We start from the raw sequence: 14,511 nt of genomic DNA on the forward strand, positions 1-14,511 counted from the left end.
TGCTCCATAGCGAATTCTATTATTTTTTTTATGAGGCCTCAGTCTGATATGTGCTTTTTACAAGTCAATGCATGTTACAAGTAAATTATATTCATTTTGTTAATACTTTTTCTGTGAAGTTTTTTATTTACCAAAGGAAAATTAATTCACTTGACAAGAACATATGCTTTGAATCCAGGAATTTCAGGGCCCCCCTACTGTGGCACCGCCTGTTAACGGTACTCCGTCCAGCACTATATCATGGTACCCAGGGCCGCCATCAGAGGGGGTATTAGGGGTACTGATGTGAGAGGCCCGGCCAAACCTAATTGAAAGGAGGGCCTGGCAAACTGCCGCGACTTGCCTTTGGTAGAAAAAAAACAGGCCCCTGCAATGGGGCCCGTTTTTTTCACAAAAAGAATGTCATGAGCTGCGGGCCCCCCTTTCAATTAGGTTTGGCCGGGCCTCTCACATCAGTACCCCTAATACCCCCCCTGATGGCGGCCCTGGGTAGCATGGGGTCGTCATGGGGGCCGTCAAACACCGCCGCCCGTGCGACCAATCACGCGCACCCGCAAACTCCCACGCATGCGCACCGGCGACCGCCTGGAACCGTGCACCGAATTTTTTGGCAGATTTTGACCTGCCCACACTATCTTGCCGCGTTTTTTGCCCGCGGCGATTGATGACAGCAGACAAAAAACGCAGGGAAAAATGCATTTTCTGCCTCCCATTGATTTTGATGGGAGGTCAGAGGCGGAACCGCGGCAAGAAAGGACGTGCTGCTTTTTCTTTTTTCCGCGACTGGCTCCCATTGATTTCAGATTAAATCAATGGGAGGCGGTTTTGGAAGTTTTTTGGTGCTGATTCTGATGCAGTGTCCGAGTCAATATCAAGGCCCAAAAACTCTGTGAACTGGGCCTTATTGTTAGGGCTTATTCAGACGAACGTGTAATACATCCGTGCAACGCCCGTGATTTTCACGCGCCTCGCACGGACCTATGTTACTCTATGGGGCCGTGCGGACTGTCAGTGATTTTCACGCAGCGTGTGTCCGCTGCGTAAAACTCACGACGTGTCCTATATTTGTGCATTGTTCGCGCATCACGCACCCATTGAAGTCAATGGGTGCGTGAAAATCACGCCCAGCACTTCCGCAGCCGTATAAACTATGAATGAAAACAGAAAAGCACCATGTGCTACAAACATACAAACAGAGTGTCATAATGATCACACCACAGCTTCTATTTCAGTCACCATTAGCGCAGTCGACTACGCTATTGATTCCGTCCGAAAACCAGCCGGAATGGTGACGAATGGAAACCATTAGCGATGTTTCCGTCACCATTGAGATCAATGGTGACTGAAACGGAAGCTGTTCTGTCACTTTCACTTTCCGTTGCGGGGTTCACCCGACGGAAACCTCAGACGGAACCCCGGAACGGAAGCGAACAGTGATGTGAACAGGCCCTAACACAAAAGTTTTGTATTTTTTTAAGCTGGTTCACAAAAAAAAAATAATTCCAAATTCTACTGGACCAATTGCCTATTTAGAGACCGGCAGCAGCTCCAGGAGCGACATCATAAGGGACACACTAGGCGGATATGCTGAGTAAAACTACACAGCTTATCTGCCTCGGAGTCGAAGGCGGGCCAGCAGGTAAGTAGACTGCGCCGCTGTCCAGTGTGGCTGTCCTTCCCCCTAGATCTTGTATTGCGGGCGCACCGCCTCCCTCTCGGCGGCGCGCGCTTGCGGTCGTTCGCGGCGGTGATGAGAGGGGGGCCCGCAGCTCACGGCGGTGTTTCACGAGAGGGGGGCCCCGCAGCTCACGACATTGTTTTGGTGAAAAAAACAGGCCCCATTGCAGGGGCCTGTTTTTTTCTACCAAAGGCAAGTCGCGGCAGTTCCCGGGCCCCCCTTTCAATTAAGTTTGGCCGGGCCCCCTACAGGAGTACCCCTAATACCCCCCTGATGGTGGCCCTGTTTGAATCTATGGATGTGGCACACAAGAGTTAAAGGACTGGACGATTATCGGGCAGACAAGCGTTCTAGGAACGCTTGTTGCCGATAATGGCTCAGTGTAAACAGTGGAACAATCAGCAGATGAACAAGCAAATGCTCAATCATCTGCTGGTCGTTTCGTATGAAAAAAGTGAAATATCACTGTTGTCTGCAGCACATCGCCTGGTGTAAACAGGGAGATGCGCTGCTGAGATGATAATAATGTATGGGGACGAGCGATCTGAGTAACGATCACTTGTCCCCATAAATAGCTCCTTGTGACAGGAGCAAACGTTGATCGGCGCTCGCTGCACCGTCCGCTTATCGGTCGGTGTAAAAGGGCCTTTATTCACAATCTTCAAGGATAAGTACACTGGCGTAGCTATAGGGGTCGCAGCGGTCGCATTTGCGACCGGGCCCCGAAGCCAGGGGGGCCCACGGCCCCCCGCACCACATCAATAAAAAGTTACTATAGTAACTCGGGGCGCGGGCCCCTGTTACTATAGTAACAAACTGTACTTACCTTCCTGGTTCCGGATCGCAGCGGAGGTCCTGACGTCAAGCGCTGTGCGCAGCGCATGACGTCACAGCGCTATGCGCCGCGCACAGCATCGAGAGGGCAGAACTACCGCCGCGTCTGAAGAGGAAGGTAAGATTAGCCCTGAGTGGCGGTGTCCGACTCCCGGGACCCGCCAATCAGCTGTTTTGAAGGGGCCGCAGCACTAGTACGAGAGCTGCTCCCCTTCTTTCCGGTCACACTGTGAATCGGTGTCAGCGATTCGCAGTGTGAGCGAGTAATGAAATGAAGGGGGAAGCAGCTCTCATACAGCTGATTTGCGGGTCCCGGGAGATACATCAGCTATTGATGGCCTATCCTGAGGACAGGCCATCAATGTTTAGGGACTGCACAACCCCTAAACCTACGATGTAGCAGGCTTAGGGGGCCCATGAGACAGGATCACAGATTATGTGATCCTGTCTGCTGGGCCCTGTATCTAAGCCAATCACATGGTAGGCTTAGATACATGACCCATGCGTGATCCTGTCTGCTGGGCCCTGTATCTAAGCCAATCACATGGTAGGCTTAGATACATGGCCCATGCGTGATCCTGTCTGCTGGGCCCTGTATCTAAGCCAATCACATGGTAGGCATAGATACATGGCCCATGCGTGATCCTGTCTGCTGGGCCCTGTATCTAAGCCAATCACATGGTAGGCTTAGATACATGGCCCATGCGTGATCCTGTCTGCTGGGCCCTGTATCTAAGCCAATGACATGGTAGGCTTAGATACATGGCCCATGCGTGATCCTGTCTGCTGGGCCCTGTATATAAGCCTACCACACTGTAGGTTTAGACACAGGACCCCAGCAAACAGTAATCTTATACTGTATAAGATTACTGTCTGTTGGACCCTGTATCTAAGCCTACCTTGTGGTAGGCTTAGATACAGGGTCCCACAGACAGTATCACACATAGGCCCTGTATCTAAGCGTAACACATGTGTTACTAATTGTTTTTTTTTGTGTGTTTTCTTACAGGTTCGGTCGTTGGACTACGGCGAATTCCAGGACTACTTCGATGACGGCTTTTTTTTTATTATCAATAAAATTCTTAATGAGGGTTGTGTGTGGGTTTTTTTTTTTATTTCAATAAAATATTTTTTCTATGTCTATTTTTTTTTAAACTATATTACTACCGCCTTAGTAATGGCCGCCGGCTGATTGACAGCATCCATTGCTAAGGAGGGGCTTAGTGTTAGCCGATGCAGAGGTGAACCCACCGCCACCAGGGGTGCAGGGAAGAGCCGGGTACCATCCAGTACTTGACCATCTGTAGTGATGGTCGGCCACTGGGGCGGCCGCAGGCTGGTAGTATCAGGAGGGGAAAGGCCAGATACAGTGGCCCTTCCCCCCTGGTAATGCTAGCCTGCTGCTGCTTTATTGTATCTGGCTGGTTATGAAAAATGGGGGGGACCCCACGTCATTGGAAAGAAGGATGTCGGGTCCCCCCCGGGGGGGCAATTTTCATAACCAGCCAGATACAACACAGCAGCAGGCAGCATTACCAGGGTGGTAGGTGCCACTGGTTTTGGCCTTCCCCAGCCTAATACTACCAGCCTGCGGCCACCCCGATGCCTGACCGTCACTGCAGATGGTCGTGTACTGGTTCGTACCCGGCTCTTCCCAGCACCCCTGGTGGCGGTGGGTACTGGGGTAATAATGGGGGTTAGTGTTGGCCTCTGCACCTGCTAACATTAAGCCCCGCCTTAGTAATGGAGGTTGTCAATCAGCCAGCAGCCATTGCTAAGGCGGTGATAATAAAGTTTAAAAAGATACAAGCACATAGAAAAAATATTTTATTGAAATAAAAAAACACAACCCTCATTAACCATTTTATTGAGAATAAAAAAAACGCTGTCATTGAAGTTCTCGTATACGAAGTCCAACAGCCGAACCTGTAAAAAAACACAAACACACAAAAATAATCAGTAATACATAAAGAAGCAAAATTATTATTCTTACCTATCCTGGGTCCAACGCTGGAGCCGCAATGTCAGCGAGCTGAGCCCTGTATCTAATCCTATCATGTGTGATACTGTCTGCTAAGCCCTGTATCTAATCCTATCATGTGTGATACTGTCTGCTCACCCACTATCATGTGTGATACTGTCTGCTGAGCCAATGTATCTAATCCTATCCATAGTTCATAGGGTCGTAGTGCTATAGATATGCTATGCTGTCTCCTATACACACATTTTTTTGGGGGCGGACACATATGTATTGGGGCTATTTCCCCTGACATTTTAAGCCCTGAGGGTATGTTCACACGGCAGCGTCCGTTACGGCTGAAATTACAGGGCTGTTTTCAGGAGAACACAGCACCGTAATTTCAGCCGTAAAGGTATGTGCAGGCGTCTTTTGCTGCGTCCATTACGGACGTAATTGGAGCTGTTTTTCCACGGATTCAATGGAAAACGGCTCAATTTACGTCTGAAGAAGTGACAGGCACTTCTGTGACGCAGGCGTCTTTTTTACGCCCCGCCTTTTGACAGCGGCGCGTAAAAAAAATGACCGTCGGCACAGAACATCGTAAGACCCATTCTAATGAATGGGCAGATGTTTGCCGATGCTTTTGAGCCGCATTTTCGGACGTAATTCAATGCTAAAACGCGCGAATTACGTCCATAAATAGGGTGTGTAAACCCAGCCTTAGTGACGCCCCGGCTGCTAGTGCTGCATTGTTGGGTCACTTAGGAGCTGAAAGCTGCGGACCGTCGGCCATGAGGAGTTTGCGGGGGGGGGGGGCCCAATAAGAACTTTTGCATCGGGGCCCATGAGCCTTTAGCTACGCCCCTGGATAAGTAGGAGGAGCAACTTCATAGTAACAAGTCTTAAGCTGCTTATCTTGTTTGTATGAATGCTGAAGAACAATATAGACTTCCATGAAATTGCTTTTCTCCAAGCTTTATAAGTTAAACCTAAATATTTCTGGCAGCGTCTTAACAGCTCTCATCTCTCTTTGCTGTTTGGAAAACTCAGCCAAAACAATGGGACAATCAAGGTTTTTTCGAAAAGTGAACAGTTTTCATTACAAAGACTTTGAAACTAAAACAAAAATAAATGTCAAAAACAAAACTTAGGCTCTAGCGTGTGCCAATGTAGTGCTACATGATCTGTAGAGGTGTGGCTATCACAACACAAACTGCTACTATCAGCAGGAATTTGATAAGTGAATCTCAAGTCATGTTCATGGCAAATACATAATGCGTGATATTGATAGGTTGATGTCTGTCCTGGGGAAAATATGAGAACAGCACAAAATCCCGCTGGGGCTATAAATATTGCCTCATCAAGTTTCCTACTAGGATTCCCCAAGTGCCACACTAAACATCATGTTCCTTTCCAAGACAATAAATCTGTCTACATGACAAAGTTTAGGTTCTTCTCCAAAATCAGTACTATAACATTAGTTGACTGCCACATAAACAAATCATAAATTGTTGCAGTAAGCAGACAGGGGGCTAAATACACGCATTGTAAATGGAGTACTGTGGATTGATAATACCTATGCTAGAGGTTGTCTTTATTTCACATACCTCACAAAAGAGGATTGTGAGAAAAGTAAAATGTAATAAATGGTGAGGGGCTATGTTTTCAAATTTGACCACAAAAAAATTACTTTTTTTCTCTTTTGTCAATAAGGCCTCATGCAGCCTTTATGGCGACCAGGGCCAGCGTTAGGGGGGACAATTGACTGGACAATTGCCCCTGGCCCCCATCCCTAAAGGGGCCCCTCCTTTAGCAGTGCGGTTCAGCTGCCCACCCGTGAAAGCAAGCGGGCGGGTAGCTGAAAAGCACAGTCAGGTTAAGAGTCTCTGCCAAAATATCAGCAGGAAGACCGGAGGCCACAGAACATGACATAAAGCAGCTGCTCCCGCCCAGCAGAGAAGATCCCGCCCAGCAGTCAGGATGTCTCCTGAGAATTAAACATTACCGGGTGCCTGGAGTCCGATCATCAGCAGGCGTCAGTTATTCCCTGGCTCCTTAGAGACTGCAGAGGGCTGTGACCATTACTACAGGGCTCTTACAGTAAGTGCCCCCCACACTCATGTTTATATGACTTTACATTTTTTTCCCGATTTTGTTGCTTTTTGTGCAATACCGCGCCATTTTTGCCACAATTTTTTTAATCGTAGTATAAATGGAGCCGCACAATTTTTACAGCGGTTACAAAAGTTGTGGCAATAATTGCGTTTTATTGCCACTATTTTTAAAATTTCTACACAAAACGCAATCCAATGCCAAAGCCACTGACAGGCTTAACATTTGGGGGACAATTAGGATATGTTCACACAGGGCGGATACTTACCCTCTAACGTCCTGCAGCGCGGCCTCCTGGAATAACGTTTTATCCCATTGCTGCAGCCTGTGATTGGCTGCAGCGGTCACATGGACTGAAACATCATCCCAGGAGGCCGGCCTGGACGAAGAAGCACAGAATTCATCTTCTGTTTGTTTGCGGGATTTCCCTATTGAATTCAATGGGGAAAACCTGCAACAAACAAGCAGCGATTACACAAATACAATTGACATGCTGCAGATTAAAAACCGCACCGCAGGTCCTTTTCTGAGCTTTTTTTCCCACTTATTATTTATTCAGCGTGTGGATGAGATTTATTTATATCTCATCCTCTCTGCTGCTACTGTATTATGCTGCAGAATTTCTGCAACTAAATCTATTGCGCAAAATCCGCAGTATTTACGCTACGTGTGAACTTACCCTAAGGCCGGTTTCACACGAGCGCGTGCGTTTTACGAGAAAGGTCCATAAATGCTGCGTGTGTCAGCAGCATATGATGCGTGGCTGCGTGATTTTCGCGCAGCTGTCATCAGTATGACACTCTGTATGTTTGTAAACAGAAAAGCACGTGGTGCTTTTCTGTTTTCATTCATAGTTTTGACTACTGTAGCGCATCACGCGCGGCACACGGAAGTGCGTCCGTGTGCCGTGCGCGGTTTTCACGCACCGATTGACTTCAATGGGTGTGTGATGCGCAAAAAACGGGCAAATATAGGACATGTCGTGAGTTTTACGCAGCAGACATATGCTGCGTGAAAATCACTGACAGTCTGAACGGCCCCATTGACTTACATAGGCCTGTGCGACGCGCGTGAAAATCACGCTCGTAGCACGGACGTATTATACATTCGTCTGAATAAGCCCTAACTGTAGGTTGAAAATTCAGTACCTTTGCTCATTTATTTCCTTACATGACTTGCAACAAATCGTGAAACAAAATGACTGGAAACATATCGTAGGGCCATTTTCACATGCTGGCGATTCTTTGAGGATTTGGGTGTCGATTTCGTGCCTAATTCCAAACAGAATCCACCAACATTCCACCAGCAATGCAGTATTTTTTTTTACCTTATTCACAGCCTCAGGACAAAAGCCAAAAAAACGCAGTTTAAGGCCTGTTCACATTATGTTTAAGTGTATGTGCACACGAGAAGTGGCTTTTACGTCTGAAAAGACAGACTATTTTCAGGAGAAAACAGCTACGTCGTTTCAGACGTAAAAGCTCCTCCTCGCATTTTGCGAGGCGTCTTTGACGCCTGTAATCTTGAGCTGCTCTTCATGAACTTCAATGAAGAACGGCTCAAATTACGTTGCAAAGAAGTGTCCTGCACTTCTTTGCCGAGGCAGTCATTTTACGCGTCATCGTTTGACAGCTGTCAAACGACGACGCGTAAATGACAGGTCGTCTGCACAGTACGTCGGCAAACCCATTCAAATGAATGGGCAGATGTTTGCTGACGTATTGTAGCCCTATTTTCAGGCGTAAAACGAGGCATAATACGCCTCGTTTACGTCTGAAAATAGGTCGTGTGAACCCAGCCTTACTTCCATTTGGTCTTACCAATGGTATTTTTTTGTTTCCGTTTGCCTCTATTCCACTAGGTTTCTGTTTTTTTGACAGACACACTAGCGTAGTGTGCTGTGCTATTTTTTCCATTGAATTTATTAGGGAAAACCGGTAACAAATAAGAAGCATTTACGTTGATACAATTGACATCCTGCGGAATAGAATTCTGCAGTGCAGGTCAATTTCTAAACGCTTTTTTCCCACTTATCATTTACGCAGCGTGTAGATGAGATTTGTTTTATCTCATCCACTTTGCTGCAGCATTTACGCAAGATGTGAACTGACCCTCTACATTGCACTTGCAACAAATCTGTGGCAAAGTTTGCATGGTGTGACACAGACATATTTTGGCAGGGATTTTTTAGTGGATTTACAACATACTCACAGCATAATCCACTGCCCATGACCCCTGCACCATGTCTGTCAGCAGTTACTGTAGTAACTGGGACCTATGTAGTTTCCAATAGGTGAAACTACACGAGCCACTGTTACTACAGTAAGGGTATGTTCACACGATGAGAGGCATTTACGTGTGAAAAGACAGACTGTTAACAGCTGCCTCGTTTCACACGTAAATGCTCCTCCTCGCATTTTGCGAGCCGTCTGAGATGCTCGTAAATCTTGAGCTGTGCTTCATTGAGTCCATTTACGCGTCGTCGTTTGACAGCTGTCAAACGACGACGCGTAAATTACAGGTCGTCTGCACAATACGTCGGCAAACCCATTCAAATGATTGGGCAGATGTTTGCCAACGTATTGTAGCCCTATTTTCAGGCGTAAAACGAGGCATTATACGCCTCGTTTACGCCTGAAAATAGGTCGTGTGAACCCAGCCTAACTCCTCCATATAATTACCGTCCTCGCTCCTAAATCGGGACCTCTTCGGCTCAAGGCACAGTGCTGGGTCCTGACACCGTTCAGTGTCATTAAATTGTATACTTGGCGCACATAACGTCCTATAGCTGTACGGTGTCAGAAGCCATCACTGCGCCGGAGCTAAAGAGGATCCTACAGGAGCGAGGAGGGTAAGTATATGGATACCATCTGATGAGGCACTGTAGCTAAGCCTCTTGTGTCATACTGTCTGCTGAGCCACTGTATCTAAGCCTCTTATGTGATACTATATACTGAGCCACTATATCTAAGCCTCTCAAGTAACACTGTCTGCTGAGTCGCTGTATGTAATCCTATCATGTGTAATACTGCCTGCTAAACCGCTGTATCCAATCCTATCATATTTATAGTGCTGCCTGAACCGCTGTACCTGATTCTATTCTGTGGCGTTGCTGGGTTTTTTTTGGGGGGGAGGGGGGCACAAAGCATATGTCTTGGGGCTTGTGCCCCTGATCTCTTAAGACCCTAGCATTGTCTCTAGCTGCTAGTGCTGTACTGATTAGTCACAGTAGAGACCCTGAGACGTAGCTTAAAGAGGCTCTGTCACCAGATTTTTCCAACCCCTATCTCCTATTGCAGCAGATCGGCGCTGCAATGTAGATAAGAGTAACGTTTTGTTTTTTTGTTTTTTTAAAAACGAGCATTTTTGGCCAAGTTATGACCATTTTTATATTTATGCAAATGAGGCTTTCTTAAGTACAACTGGGCGTGTTTGAAGTTATGTACAAGTGGGCGTGTATTGTGTATGTACATCTGGGCGTTTTTACTTCTTTTACTAGCTGGGCGTTGTGAATAGAAATGTATGATGCTGACGAATCAGCATCATCCACTTCTCTTCGTTAACACCCAGCTTCTGGCAGTGCACAGACACACAGCGTGCTCTCGAGAGATCACACTGTGATGTCACTTCCTGCCCCAGGTCCTGCATCGTGTCGGACGAGCGAGGACACATCGGCACCAGACGACAGAGGCTACATTGACTTACCTGCAAACGCCGATGCTGCTGCAGAATCAACTGTAGCCTCTGTCGGCTGGTGCCGATGTGTGCTCGCTCGTCCGACACGATGCAGGACCTGGGGCAGGAAGTGACGTCACAGCGTGATCTCTCGAGAACACGCTGTGTGTCTGTGCACTGCCAGAAGCTGGGTGTTAACGAAGAGAAGTGGATGATGCTGATTCGTCAGCATCATAGACTTCTATTCACAACGCCCAGCTAGTAAAAGAAGTAAAAACGCCCAGATGTACATACACAATACACGCCCACTTGTACTTAACTTTAAACACGCCCAGTTGTACTTAAGAAAGCCTCATTTGCATAAATATAAAAATGGTCATAACTTGGCCAAAAATGCTCGTTTTTGAAAAAAACAAAAACGTTACTCTTATCTACATTACATAGTTACATAGTTACATAGTTACATAGTTAGTACGGCTGAAAAAAGACACATGTCCATCAAGTTCAACCAAGGGACGGGAAAAGGGAAGGAAAAATTTCTACACATAGGAGCTAATATTTTTTTGTTCTAGGAAATTATCTAACCCTTTTTTAAAGCTATCTACTGTCCCTGCTGTGACCAGCTCCTGCGGTAGGCTATTCCATAGATTCACAGTTCTCACGGTAAAGAAGCCTTGTCGCCTCTGCAGGTTGAACCTTTTTTTCTCCAGACGGAGGGAGTGCCCCCTTGTTTTTTTAGGGGGTTTTACAAGGAACAGGATTTCACCATATTTTTTGTATGTGCCATTAATATATTTATATAAGTTAATCATGTCCCCCCTAGTCGTCTTTTTTCAAGGCTAAATAGGTTTAATTCTTTCAATCTTTCCTCATAACTTAAATTCTCCATGCCCCTAATTAGCTTCGTTGCTCTTCTTTGTATATTTTCCAACTCCAGGGCATCCTTTCTATGAACTGGAGCCCAGAACTGAACTGCATATTCTAGATGAGGCCTCACTAATGCTTGTAAAGTGGCAATATTACATCCCTGTCCCGTGAGTCCATGCCTCTTTTAATACACGACAATATCCTGCTGCAATAGGAGATAGGGGTTGGAAAATCTGGTGACAGAGCCTCTTTAAGATAACCAGCTGGCCTATGCCATGAAAAGAAGTAGTTCATCAGTATATGTGGGGGTTTGACATCCGGACCCTGCACTGATCAGCTGCTCTGACTGACTCCGGTCACAGGATAATGGTCAAGCTGCAGTATTCACGTGAATAGGAGCAGATTTGCAGTTCTGCAGCACGTCCGCTATGCAATGTACGTAGCCATCTGCTCCATACACAGCATAACATTCGGTGCCCGGGGGCAGCCGGAACAGCTGATCAGTGTGGGGTCCGGGTGTCGGACCCCCACAGTCATATATTGATGACCTATCCTGCGGATAGGTCATCAGCTAACTGTGCCCAGACAACCCCTTTAAATACTTATGGCCTGGCTGCAGCGGTTGTCTGGTCTGTGTTTTTTTTGTTTTTTTTTTAATTCTCTGTTCTGACATATATTATCTGTGGTCTGAATGTATATTGCTGCAATAATACTATGCAGCCAGAGTAAAGTAATGGAAGAGAAGAGGTTGGTGTTCTGTAGACCAGTGAGTGTGAATAGGGAAACCTGATTTAACCCTTCCCACCACAGCCATTTTTTGGATTTTCATTTTGTTTTTTCCTCCCCACCTTCCAAAAGCTATAATTTTTTAAATTTTTCCATCAATATAGCCGTATGAGGTCTTGTTTTTTGTGGGCCGAGTTGTACATTTTCATGGCACCATTTATTGTACCATATAATGTACTTGGAACCTAGAAAAAAAATATTTTGTGTGGTGAAATGTGAAAAAAACAGTGAATCCTCCATTTTTTGGGGGGGATTTGTTTTACGGCATTCAGTGAGCGGTAAAAATTACATGTTAACTTTATTCTGTGGGTCAATATGGTTACAGCGATATCAAATTTATATTTGTTTTAATTTACCGAATTGACTGAATGTTACTGTTGTTGGTATATTATTTTAAAATTTGTGGCGCCTCTTGTGATTTTGCCCAGGGCTACACTTTGCCTAAAACAGGCCCTGATGGCGACACACCGTGTATTATGAAGCCATAGGTACTCGGGGTGCCACTGTATGGTGTCTACATACAGCAACATATTTTCCACTAGAAACAATGCATTTAGGGGAAAATATCTCTTTAATAACTAAAAATCTCCTTATGACATTGGAGTCACACAAAGGTACAGTATGGGACTATAGATTTCTATGATTGCCGTATTTCAGTTCTGTGCAGGGCTTTGTGCAAGGGCCCTAATTAACAATTAATGGTTAAGTGTTTGCAGCTGGGAAAAATCTTTTGTTTTATATAGAAAAATAAAACGAGAATATTGTCCTGGTTCTTATCATCAAAATTGCCTGCATCCTTAAAAAGAATGTCTCCTATATTTGATTTCCGTTTAATTAGATATAAATCTGTAGCAGAGAAATAGTTTTTAGAATTTTTTATATTGTAGCTATTTATTTTTTATTTTTAAAAAAACTCCCCTGGGGGCGCACATTTCCTTCCTATTTAGCCTGTATAAACAGTGAAGAAAGAGCTATACAGTGTAGTAGCAGCGCCGATCCAGAAGAAGTGGGTCCCAAAGTCCTTAGGAGGGAAACCGGTGCGGGTTAAGGCTACTTTGAAAACCGATGAAAATTGGAATCTAGTAAGGGGTTAACCATCTATATGTGACAAGAACTGGGATCCTGAGGAATAGACACATAGGTAGTCGGATACTGATTCTACTGGGCAGGCAGGCCCGGGTACAGGCTGCAACGAAACCCAACAACCCTTGCCAAATATATCTGTTTTAGATCTGCGGATGCGGAACTGAACGCCCTGAACTTACCAGCGCGACATCGTCGAATAATAAACTCCCAGGGCGAGAAATGCGCTCATAGGGATTAAATCGGAAATGCGCAAAGCTCCGAAAAAGGCAAAAACAAACAGGGAGACTTCAAACGGGGAAGAACACACATCCGGGAGAACCTGCAATAGTTTAAGGAGGACAGGATAGGAAACTTGTCATCTAGCTTTGCGCCTGACCGCGGATTTCTTCCACCACTTTAACGCCTGCACTATGAAAAAGGATTTTGTGACATCGGGCCACCTGCGCAACTTAAAGAAAAAGGCCAAACCCGCGAGACGATGCTGAGCACACAAACCAGACACACCCCGGGACTGCAAAAGGGATAGGTATTCCAAAACATAAGAGAGGAAGGGGTGTTCATCAGGTACTATCCCCCACCACTTCCAGCCACTCGTTCCACACTTTAACGTATGCCGCCCAGGTGGACGAGGCAAGGGAGGACCTCACGAGAGGACCAGCTGAGATCCTGCATCCTCCACAAAGCATCCAGGCAGCTGGCCCCTCCCATATTCGCTTGTGGGCAAAGCGACCAAAATACCTGCCAATTAAAGCGTGAAAGCATCAGCTACTTTATTTTGAACACCGAGAATGTGGCAAGCTCTCAAATGAATGTTATGCTGGAGGCATCTCAACACCAGGCGTCTGATCAGGATGACTACTGGCACTGAAGAAGAAGTTAAATAGTTAACTGCATGCACGACACTGGAATTATCAGACCAAAACACTACTGATGAATTAGATATTACCTCCCCCCACAGTTCGATGGCAACTATGATGGGGAACAATTCAAGGAGTGTCAAGTTGCTGCACCAACCCTGCAGGTGCCACAAGTCTGACCAAGGGGCCGCGCACCATGAGGAGCCCAGTACGGCTCCAAAGCCTGCACTGCCGGATGCGTCCCTAAACAACCGAATCTCGTGGTTGCAGACCGGGATGCCCTCCAACATGTACGCCCATTGTAATCAGCAATGAACGTCAACCAAACCTGAAGGTCGATCTATTGCTATTTTTTGGAGGTTATGGCCGATGACAAACTCGAACACAGTTTTAGCACTTTATCAGCCTGTAAGCGAAAAACCATTTCTGTCTAATCTGTTTTGATGCCCAGGAAGGGCAATACTGTCGTGGGGCCCTGGCTTTTGTCCGCAGAAAGGGCGTCGCCAAAACTGGCGGCTAACAACCTAAACAAATCGAGTAAAAATTGTCAACGTTCAGAAGACGTAGGGCCGACGAAAAGAAAATCGTCCAAATAGTGCCATGTAGAGGAATAATCAGATTTTTTTCCCTTAAAACTCACTCAAGAAATTAAAGAC

General features: G+C 46.1%; 1 protein-coding gene across 1 annotated transcript in view; it reads right to left on the reverse strand.

Moving 5' to 3' along the window:
• The window catches only part of LOC142659980 (uncharacterized), a 31,008-nt gene extending 17,820 nt beyond the window's left edge, over nucleotides 1-13,188 (reverse strand). Inside the window, exon 1 of the mRNA XM_075836627.1 lies at nucleotides 13,178-13,188. Within this exon, the coding sequence (XP_075692742.1) occupies nucleotides 13,178-13,188 (11 nt within the window). The remainder of the gene's footprint in view (nucleotides 1-13,177) is intronic.
• Nucleotides 13,189-14,511: the final 1,323 nt, after the last annotated feature.

This window comes from Rhinoderma darwinii, chromosome 8 (genome assembly GCF_050947455.1).
Source record: "Rhinoderma darwinii isolate aRhiDar2 chromosome 8, aRhiDar2.hap1, whole genome shotgun sequence".
Classification (NCBI taxonomy): Eukaryota; Metazoa; Chordata; class Amphibia; order Anura; family Rhinodermatidae; genus Rhinoderma; species Rhinoderma darwinii.